The following is an 11,289-nucleotide window of genomic DNA, read 5'->3' as shown; positions in this document are numbered from 1 at the left end:
TATTTTGCAAAAAGATGAGAAATAATACTAGTTAAGGACAACAGTTTGCTTAATTTGGATCACTTATCTTAAGTTTTTACTGAGTGGTGGGGTAAATGAAAGATCTATGGTAGCTAAATTTCCTGCTAGGTGGTATTAAGTGTCAGAAGTATGGGTTATTTGTCAGTTCTCACATAAGTTACAATTAACAAATCCCTCAAAATGTTACTTGTCAATAATCTATTTGAAATGGATGAAGGAAGGTATACTAGTCAGGATAGGTTAGATTACACTGCAGTGACAAAGAATTCCCAGATATCAGTAGCTTGAAGAGTAAAGGTTTATTTATCACACATGTTCATTTCTTGTAGAGGGAGGGTTTTTTTCCACCTCATCCTGACCCAGAGACTCATGTTGAGGGAGACTCCACAAAATGGAACATTGCTAGTCACAGTAGCCAAGGGAAAGGAAGGATGAAAAATCATGCATTAACTCTTAAATGCTGCTTCCTGGAAGTGACATAATACTGCTCACATTGTCTTACCTCACAAGACACATGCATTGGCCTAAATTCAAGGAGGGCTTGAGAATACCAAACCAAGTGTTCATAAACAAGTAATAGTTAGCATAAAAGAATAAAGACTTCTTTGTTTTTGAACTCTAAACTCATCACTGAGATCTTCTGCATGAAGTCAAAAGCAAGGAGAGTAATAAAATATAATGGCTCCAGAACACACATTGAAAGTTTGAATCATATAATGTTAGGAAAAAGAGACTTGGGAGTGGAGAGGAGAAAACGGTATAATTCAAATCTTATTTTATTGATAGGATTCAAGCAGTTTAAGTGACTTGTCCAAGATCTCACAACTAGTTAGCAGTGGTCTTCTGATTTCTAGTACAGTAGTCATTGAAGTGGGAGCTCTACAAAGACTGAATTTAACTGCAGCAACAATAAGGTCCTAGTTTTCATGAGGACCATTTTATGTTAAAAATCATTTACTTCTTTATTCTATTTGTAAAGAGCTAATTGCCACTTATTCCAATGGGAATAAAATGAAATCACCACTCAGAGACCCTATGTGCTCTGCTGTAAACCTGAACGATAGAGACAAATGAGCAGTTGATTGTTACTTTCCCCATGAGCTTATCCTTCAAGCAAAGCAGCAGGGTAAAGCCTGAACATATGGTTAAGCAAGGCATTTAAAGTCAAGTAGAAGGGTTGGCAAATATTAAAGATACCTGAGAGAGCCTGATTCACCCCAAACAGAGTTCTCCAATAACCATATCCTCTTAATATTCCATAGAGGAAATTAAAGACATGGAAAATTAATTGCAAAACAAAATATCTTGACCATAAACTTTGGCATAATTACTTTCCCTTCTGAGTTTGTATAACAATCAAAAATAGAAATGTCAAGTCAACGTGTAAACATTTCTCACAAGTAGTTATCTTTGGAATCAAAGACTTGTCTTTAAGAATCATGGAGAAACATAAAGAAAAATAAAGCAAATCCATGATAAAAAAAATAGCAGCTCTATTATGAGGTTTGGGTAGACACTACTGGGAATCTTTTCATTATCTTTGATTACAGGATTGAACTTGAGAACTGTGGTAGAAAAATAGTAAGAAATCATCCAGGTGTTTTATGAAGACAACTGTGGTCATCTGGCCATGATACTCCTGAAAGTTTTAGGGGAGCAGGTGGTAAATTCATAAATTATGGCATCTTAGAAGTCTTCTGCTCGAAACATGGTCCTAGAGCAGGAGCATCTTCTCGTCCATCTGCTTAATAGTTACCTTACTCCAGATCCTGGGATGGAGTAGCTCACAGCAACTTAAGGTCTGAAAGTGAGCAGATTTTCCCATAAGTTGAGCTAAAATCTGCCCCACCAAACCTTTTCTACTATTTGTTCCTAGCTTTGTCCTCTGAGGTGAAACAAGTAAAAGCTGTCCCTTCTTCCACTACTTTTTCAAATATTTTAAAGTAGTCTTTATTCTCCCACTTAAATGTCCATAATACATAGAGGGGCTGCCTACCAAGAACTGAATACCTCAAGTTGTGTTAAGGTACTTAAGTAGCCAAATCATGGATCTGTGCTCTACTCACCTATAGAAAGTTTGTCTCCTGAGATCACACACGTTCTCAGATGTCAGAGGTTTACATTTTACCTGGTTGAGTATATTTCCTGGACAAGACATTCTAGAAAAGGATAAAGAGAAAAGCAAATTGATGGAAGCTTTTATTAGAAGAACTATAACCTCCTGGATGTTGGGAGTGGAAGTTACCCACAACAATTATCAGGAAGCTTTGTGCCATGTTGTTTTTTGTGCTGCCACTCTTTTGGTTGTGTTTGAAGAGGTAAGAGGACTAACCACTACAGAAATATAAATAAATTTGATAATTGTTTAGTTTTTATTTAATAATCATAAAATGTACTGTGAAGTCCAGCTAGACTTGGAGGTTGATAATGAAAATGTGAAACCCAAAGAAATGCAGCAAGTGAGAGCCCAAAGATCACAAGATATGAGAACTGATTGGGGGTGGGGTTGCTCTCCTCAGCTAACGTAGGAATTGTTTGGTGGTTAAGATAAAAGACAAAATGAAATCTATGGGAGTTGCCTACACTTAGCAATGGATATCTTCCTGCTAGTATTGCCAATCCTAGACTCAAAGCATTCCATAGCTTCCACAATATTCATACCAAAGACAATACGCTTGTCTTTCAGCCAATCAGACTCAGCAATGCAGATGAAAAACAGGAACCCTTCATGCTGGGTCTAGGATTTTCCATGGATACAATCCCAAACTTCATAGGCTTCAGAATGAAGCTGTCATCAGCAAATTCTCCCCATGGGTGGACTTGCCACCAGGGCCAGTATGGCATGTGAAGTCTCCACCTTGGCACATTGTCTTAGTTACCTAGTGTTTCTGTGACACAATATACCACAATTGGGTGGCTTTAAGGTGTCCTGGTGATGCCGTGGTTAAGCACTCAGCTGCTAATGTAACAGTCAGCAGTTCATACCCACCAGCTGCTCCACTGGAAAAAGATGTGGCAGTCTGCTTCCATAAAGATTACAGCCTAGGACACACTGCGGGGCTTCAAATAGGGCTTTAAATAACAGAAATTTGTTTTCTTACAGTTCAGAGGCTAGAAGTCTGAAACCAGGGTGTGATTTTGGCTGGGGGAGGGAGGAAGTTTCCTTCCTAGTCATTTCAGCTTTTAGTAGCTGCCAGCAATCCCTGGCATTCCTGGGTTATAGATGCATCTACCTCCACTTCTCTCTTCCTCTTCCCACTGTGTGTGTCTGTGTCTATTCTGCTTTTTTATAGCTCAGAAGAGATTAGGTTTGGGACTCACCCTACTCTGGTATGACCTTATTAACATAACAAAAACCTTATTTCCAAACAAAGTCATATTTACAGGTCGGGGTTAGGATTCCAACACATATTTTAGCTGGACACAATTCAATCCATAATATGCATAAACCTTAAAATAGTTCTGTGAAAGAATGTAACTTATAACCAAATCTTTCATCTCCAGTGCAAAAATCACTGGCATTTTCTTCTGTTTTTTGAAACTTGGACAGAAAGCAGCTTAATAGAGATATAGCCTAAGGATACTCCATGGATGTTGATATGCTTAATTACACAAAGGGTTGACCATGACTGGGAGTGGGTGTAGAACGGACTGGCAAAACTGTGGCTCTGAGTGATGACATCTTCAAAGCAGAGATCCAAACATATTTAAAAGAACAAATTTGAAAGTACATATACAAAAAACTCTAGAAATAGGCACATACTTATGATTTCAACCACATCCTTCACATGAGTGAAGGATAAATTAGATCAGAGTATTAAAAAATATAGCAGAGGCTACTACTTTTACTATTTTTACAGAATGCCTTTGCTAAATAGGTGCTGCTAATCTGAACTTTGTCCAACTTACAGACAAGTAAATTGATGCCCTAAATTTAAAACAGCTGAGATCACCTTGACTTCCTCTCCATATGGAAGTTCTATAATTACACCATTCATTCCCTCTTATGTTTTAAAGTTGTTGTCATTTACATCTTTATATCTCTGATTCGCTTTAATCAATTTTATAGCTTTATGTTACTTTATTGAAATCTTTACCTGGCTTGGTATTTGGGTGATGCTGTCATGTGTTTTGTCTCAGGTTGTTCTCTGACATCTTTGGCTTTCTATTCTAAGGACTACCTTTAAAATTTCTTTTTAGGACTCGTCTGGTGGTTACAAATTCCCTTAACTTCTGCTTATTTGCAAATGTCCTAACTTCACTCTCATTTTTGAAAGACAATTTTTGCTGGATATATGATTCTTGGTTCGCAGTTCTCTTCTTTCAGGGCTTTGTATATGTCATCCCATTGTCTTCTTGCCTGCATGGTTTCTGACGAGAAATCTGCACTTAGTCTTATTGGGGCCTATTCGTAGGTGATATTTCCCTTTTCTTGAGCTGCTCTCAAAATTCTTTCTTTGTCTTTGGTTCTGGAAATTTTGATTATAATATGTCTTGGTGAATTTCTTTTGAGGCCTATCCTGTTTGCAGTTCATCGAGATTCTTGGATGGAAATCTCATCTTTCATGATATTTGGGAAGTTTTCTGTCATTGTGTCCTCAAAAATTCTCTCTGTACTCTTTTTTCTTTCCCCCCTTTCTTGAATTCCTAATATGCATATATTATTCCTCTTAATGGTATCCCACATAACCTTTAGGCTTTCTTCATTTTTCTTCCACCTTTTTTCTGCATGTTCCTCAAACAACTTAGTAAAAAGGGATTTGTCCTCTATTTTACTGATTCTTTCTTCCATTCATTCAATTCTACTTGTGTGTCCTTCCATTGAGATGTTCATTCCTGATATTTTATTGTTAATCTTCTAAATTTCTAGTTGTTGTTTTCGTATGGTTTCTATTTCTCTGTTGAGTTTGTCATTTTGTTCTTATATTGTTTTCCTGAATTCTTCTAGATCTTTTTCTGTTTTTTCCTTGATTTCTTTGAAGAACCTAAATATTAGTCTTTTGAATTCCTTGTCAAGTAGATCTATTATCAGTTCTTCCTCAGAAAGGTTTTCTATCCCTTTATTTTGCTCATTTGCCTGAGCCATTGTATCCTGTTCCTTCATATGATTTGTAATTGACTGCTGTCTTTGAGGCGTTAGGGTTCTATTATTTTTGTTTATATATTTCTTTATTGAGTCTATCTTTATTTGCCTTTTTTGTTGCTTTGCTTTTGTTTTGATATATCTGGAGTTTAGCTTTTTCCCTTTCTATATTGTCTACCTTCTTTTGTATTGTTTTAATAGATGTTTTGTAGTTTTGGTCTGTGTATGACTATGATGCTGCCAGTTGGTTGGTCTACGTATGGGTTTGGTACTATTGGTTGGCTGGATGTGCTTCTTCTCACTGGTGGGTATGGTGGGTCACACACACACACTGTAGTATGTTGTTTCGCGCTGTCTTAGGCTGTGTTCTCTAGAGAAGCAAAATTAATGAAGCTTATATACTTAGAGAGAGAAAGATTTATCTCAAGGAAATGGTTCACGCTGTTGTGGAGGCTGGCAAGTTCCAAAGTCTGGGTCAGGAGTCAGCTGAAAGCTTCTCCTCACTCACATTGTTGCAGGTCTGACGGAGCCACAATTGTCCAGTCAGATGACAGGCTTCTGTCTCACAGGGCTGTGGAAGTCAGCAAATCTCAAAGCTGGCAGGTCAGAAGGCGGGCTGCTGGCTCACAGGGATGTGGAGCTGGCAAATCCCATAGTCTGCAGGTCAGACAAAAAGCTGCTGGTTGAAGTCCTAAAAACAAGAGACCAGATGATGATGAGCCAGAAAAAGGATCCAGAGCAGGCAAGCAAGTTTTGCCAGAACATCCATATAGAGAGAGAGTGTAGGCCACACCCCCAAGGAAACTCCCCTTACAACTGATTGGCTGATCGCATCAGATCACATTAGGGAGGTGATTACATAATATTACTTATGGAGATCACAAAATGGAGGATAATTACATCAGACGTAATTAGATATATTACAAAATGGAGGATAAATATATAATACTGAGAATCGTGACCTAGCTAAGTTGACACAAAAGATTAACAAACACAATCCAATTTTTGTCAACTTGGCACCTGTACACATCTGCTTAAACCATACATAATCTCTGAAAGACAATTATAAAGTCATACCTGTGCCTAACATCATAAAACTAACATTCGTACAACTGAAAATGCACTAGCCCTGTTTACATCTTATATTTTTTAAGCGATGGGGTAAGAGAGGGAAGAAAAGAAAAATATTTGAGATATATATATGTGTGTGTGCATGTATGTATACATGTATATTATATATATATATAAAACAAGAAAGACATACTCATAACAATTACAGTCCTTTTTTCTGCAACTGGTCATGTGGTTGTAACTGGTATTTACAACTACATTCTTCCACCACCTGCTCTACTCCCTTTACCCTTAGCAAGTACCTCAGCTGGTCATGGTTCTTACCCGGTAGAGTGACCCAAGCCTTCATTCCTGAAGGGTCGGGGCTGTTACTAGTCATGTCAGAATTGGGTTGCTGTAGTTTTCCACTAACTTTAATAATAGGGCATGGTAGTACTAAGATATGCCCTAAGGGATCTCCTGTATTCCAGAATACTCTTCTTTACCTCCATTATGTAATAGCAAACCAATTTCCTCTTGGTAATCAGGATCAATCACACCAGCCAATATAGCAACTCCCTTCTTTGCCTGTGGATCCAAAGGCATAAGGATCCCAAAGTGGCCAGATGGCATTCTTAGCTTCCAGTTCAATGAAATCTGTGTTGTGTCACCAGGTGGGAGCATTCCTCCCTTTGGAACTAAGACCTCTAAACCCACAGAGCATAGGATGGTGGGGACAAGAAGCAAAAATTTTGTGAGTGAGTCACTAGGGGTAATTGTGAGTGGTGCCACTCCCATCTCCACCCCTTGATTCCTGGAACCATGAATCCTGGCCATGGGAAAAACAGCACCATATATTTGGACACTGATTTAGAGCATATACAACCTTCTGAAGAACACTGACCCAACCCTGCAAAGTGTTGCCACCTAGCTGACACTGTAATTATGTCTTTAGAAGGCCATTCTATCATTCTATCAAATCAGCTGCCTCAGGATAATGGAGATCATGGTAAGAATCTGTGCTTAATGGGCCCATATCAATAAACTTAGACTGGTCCCACTTTATGTTCCTTGTACCATTCTCCCACACCCTTAATAGACATTCCCACACATATTCCCCCAGGTTTCTGTTTGTACATATTAGAAAGGTGAAACACTTCTCTTGGAGTGTAAATACCTCCTTCTTGGTCACACTTTGTACTTCACCTTTTGGGTCTTGCTGTGACTTAAGTCTAGTTATAGGTCTAGAAGCAAAAATGGGTGGTGGGGGTTGGCCCTGGGAACATTCAGCAATGTCTTGTAAGGAATCTCCCTTAGGTGATGTTGCAGGCAATGCCCCAGGCAACATCTCAGACAAAGACTCTACAGGCACAACTGGGTAATCTTATCAGATGAGGGTAGAAGGGATGATGATTTTCCTGGGGAGGGTGGCTTAGCAGACAAAGATGGAGAGATCTCTACAAATGGGAGTAAGAGGACTGGTTCTGTTGGCAGGAGTGATTCAACAGAATTTAGGGGCTCAATGTCACCAGCTTCCTGATTATTTTCCCATATGTCCCCATTCTAGGTTTCAGGATCCCATTTCTTCCCAATCAATGGCCTCACTTTAACTTCAGACACCATTCAAGGTTGGGAATTTAACTGGTATTGTAATTCAATGGCTTTTAGGATAAGACTCTGGGTTTGGTTTTTTGGCAATATCAGCTCTGTTACTATAAGAAATAAGGCTTTCTTTCAGGGCACAAGTAGCAACTTTGAGGTTTTTTTATGTGACACTTGAGCTGTGACTCTGAAGCCCTGATCTCATCTCTTTCACTACTTTGTCTAAAGAAAGTAGGACCAACCAACCAGCTTCCTGATACTTCTCATTCTGAGAAAACTGTATATAAGTATCAAACATGCAATCACCCAGAGCCTCTCCTCTCACCAATACATGATCTATTGGTGGTGATATTTTGTGTATTAATATCACCATCTCCTTCCATGGATTAACAGTGCCCTCTTTACTATTGGAGGCCAAGTCACCAGTGCCTTTAAGAGTAGTAAGATTTGAGAGCCAATTTAGAAAACTCATCCTTACAATTTTTTTTCTCTAGAACCACTCTCAGTACCAAATGTCTTAGGCTCAGTTCTCCAGAGAAGAAAAATTAGTGAGGCATATATGTAGAGAGAGAAAGAAAGATTTATCTCAAAGAAATGGCTCACATGTTGTGGAGGCTGGCAAGTCCCAAAGTCTATGGGTCCAGTGTTGACTGGAGGATTCTCCTGACTCACATGGTTGCAGAGGCTGGCGAACCCAGAATCGGCAGGTCAGAAGACAGGTTGCTGGCTCACAGGGCTGCAGAACTGGTGAATTCCAAAGGCGGCAGGTCAGATGACAAGCTGCTGACTCTAGTCCCAATAACCAGAGGTCAGATGATGACAAGCCAGAAACAGGATCCAGAGCAAGCAAGATTTGTCCGAACATCCATATATATATTAGGTGCAGGCCACACCCCTGAGAAAACTGCCCTTACAGCTGATTGGCTTATCATATATCACATTATGGAGGTAAATACATAATACTACTTATGGGAGATCACAAATGGAGGATAATTACTTCAGATCATAAAATGGGGGATAATTACATAATATTGAGAATCATGGCCTAGCCAAGTTGACACATAACATTAACTATCATAGTCACATGTGATTTCTCTTAGAGGATTGCTTGGTGGTGCAGGAACAGATTGTTTCTCCTATGTGTGTCACCAGGTGTTGTGTGGTCAGGGTCATTTCACAGCCCTTGAGGGATAATGCATGCCCTCTACATAGCCATGAGCAGTTAGTGCCACCTCTGAAGTGCAGGGTAGAGCACAGGGAAGTGAGAGCAGGTTAGGATACAGAGGCCCACACGACTGGAGAGAGATCTGCAAGGCAGGGTGTGGAATCTCTCTCAGCTGGGTAAGACACAGAGTGCCGCTGGACAGGGGAGGGGTAGCGTTGGCTGGGAAGGGGGATGTCAGCAGGGCAGGACATAGAGCACTTTTCTGCCAGGGTGGAGGCTGGGGGGTGTTGTTCGGGCAGGGCTTTCAGTCCTCCTCAGGTGAGAAGGGATCTGTGGACAGGAAGGGGAGGGGGCAGAGGCCTGCACATTTGGGATGGGGTGAGGGGTGAAACAGAACCTTCCTGGGTTTGCACAGATGGTCTGCACATCAAGTAGGACAGGCGGACCAGGTAGGAGGGGGTTATGGGTTGCATAGGGCCAGCTCTAGGCGGTGGGGGGGAACTCTAGTTGTTACTCTGTAGGTTGACTTTCTGCTGGGCATCTCCCCTCTAAAGGGCCTGGGACCTCCACCAATAAGCAGTCCCTGCACTAATTCTTAGCTCCATCCCTTCTTGTACTTGCAGGAGGGGCTGGAGCTCACACCTGCCCTGCTGTTCCTCCCCTTTGTTCCACCACAAATGTACACTCTCTGTGTATTCTGTCTCCTTCTCTTACGCTTCAATGATTCAGTCTGCTTCACTTTGCTGTAGAAGCACTTTCCTGTGGTTCCCTGGCTTCAAATCTACTCCCATGTTTCACCTTCTCTGGAGTGCCCTGTCACTGGCTGCTTCCTGCCCACCTTGTTGTTTCTTTCCGGGGGTTGTTTGCACAGAATCCCTGCCACCAGCTGTGTTCTCTTTGAGGTTGCTTTCCGGGGTTCCTCAATCTGGGTTGCTGCTTAATGCTGTCTTAAAATGGCCATACTGTGCTTCACTGGCTAGCAGGGCACAGTCGTACATGAATCTCTGTTTTCCCATTGGTCATGTTCTGTCTCTTCTTCCATTTGGTGCTTAGTCTGTTTCTTCACTTCTCCAGTTGATGTTCTGGGATTTAAGGTTGTTGTTTGTGTCAGTTTTTAATGTCTTGAGTTTTTGTTGTCAGGGGTCGTTATGGAGCATGTGGCTAAGACAACGTCTTAAGCTGCTCTCCCCAGCTCTCAGCACTATTTTGGTGTTCTTTCCACCGTTATGAATGTTCGTTCTCCATTTCCATTGTAGGATCATTCTCTTCCCTCTGGCCATGGAATGTTGGAGCTCTCAAAATTTTGGCCCTTAACTCTCTTTTCTTCTCCCTATGTACTCTATTATAGTCTGTAAAACTGAGTATTCCACAACAATGTTCACAGCAGTGTGGCACTGTAGTTCATTCATTATCATTGGTTCCAGTCCCATTCTTACATAAGACTGGCTCTAGAGACAAATATGGTCAAGGCCTCATGGGGAATCATGCCATCACAATCCTTTCATCTGCCCGACCACAAGGACCACTTCTTTCTAGTGATAGTTATTGTCGAGCAATGTCCTCTGAAGAAATGTCAGGAGATAGGGAGCTAGACCTTCCCATACACCCATAGAATTTGTGATTCTGACTGACAATCCCTCCCTAGAGCATCCAGCCCCACAGACCAGTGGGCCCCAGCTTAAGTATCATATTCACCAGCTTACTTCCCCCTCCCTGTTAGGCAATTATTGTTCATCTTCCTTGGGATTGGTTTCCACTGATTGACTTTTTCTCAAGTATGAGTCTTGTTTACCAGTTTCTTTGCATGTCTGGTAATTTCAGATTGTATTCTGAACATTGTGAGTGCTATGTATGTTAAGAGACTCTATATTCTGTTATGTTCCTTGAAAGACTGCTATTTTTGTTGTTTTACTACTTTTTTTTTTTATGTAGGCACTTAAAACTGGCTGGATTAAAACTCTAAACTCTTCCCCTTGCAGATCAGTCCTTTTAACTTAGCTCTGATACTTGGATTCTGTGCATGAATCCACAGTTGAAGGGTCAGCAAGAAAATTGATATGAGTTTAAATATAGAATTTGGGTCTCCCCCTTCTGGTTCTCACCTTTTCAGGATTCCTGCTTTCTTTCCAGTCACTGACAGAGCCCTGGACTCTGTCCTCTGGTTCTTCAAGCCAGTAAGACTGTGGGTTTTAATCCAAGTTTTAGTGTACTCGTATAGTACTGAATGGAACCTTTTCCCAGGCTAAAAATTATAAAAATATGGCAAACTCACCCAATGTCAGTCCTTTCTTCCAGGAGTAAAACCCATTCTAGTTTTTCTCTGCTTTTGTTTACTCTCCAGGACCTTTAGGTAGACTGAACTGGAAAA

The 11,289-nt window shown here is 40.6% G+C and overlaps 1 protein-coding gene and 1 pseudogene across 1 annotated transcript in view; both read right to left on the bottom strand.

Moving 5' to 3' along the window:
- Positions 1-2,550: 2,550 nt before the first annotated feature.
- Positions 2,551-2,888, bottom strand: LOC105756276 (peptidyl-prolyl cis-trans isomerase A pseudogene; annotated as a pseudogene).
- Positions 2,889-11,236: 8,348 nt separating this feature from the next.
- Positions 11,237-11,289, bottom strand: part of KIF16B (kinesin family member 16B) — a 447,597-nt gene continuing 447,544 nt past the window's right edge. Inside the window, exon 26 of the mRNA XM_023731419.1 lies at positions 11,237-11,281. Coding sequence (XP_023587187.1) covers positions 11,252-11,281 — 30 coding nt within the window. The 3' untranslated portion in view covers positions 11,237-11,251. The remainder of the gene's footprint in view (positions 11,282-11,289) is intronic.

This window comes from Trichechus manatus, unplaced genomic scaffold (assembly GCF_000243295.1).
Source record: "Trichechus manatus latirostris isolate Lorelei unplaced genomic scaffold, TriManLat1.0 scaffold00042, whole genome shotgun sequence".
In the NCBI taxonomy this organism is placed as follows: Eukaryota; Metazoa; Chordata; class Mammalia; order Sirenia; family Trichechidae; genus Trichechus; species Trichechus manatus.
The sequence above is the reverse complement of the archived record's forward strand: the minus strand, read 5'-3'. Positions and strand labels throughout refer to the sequence as shown.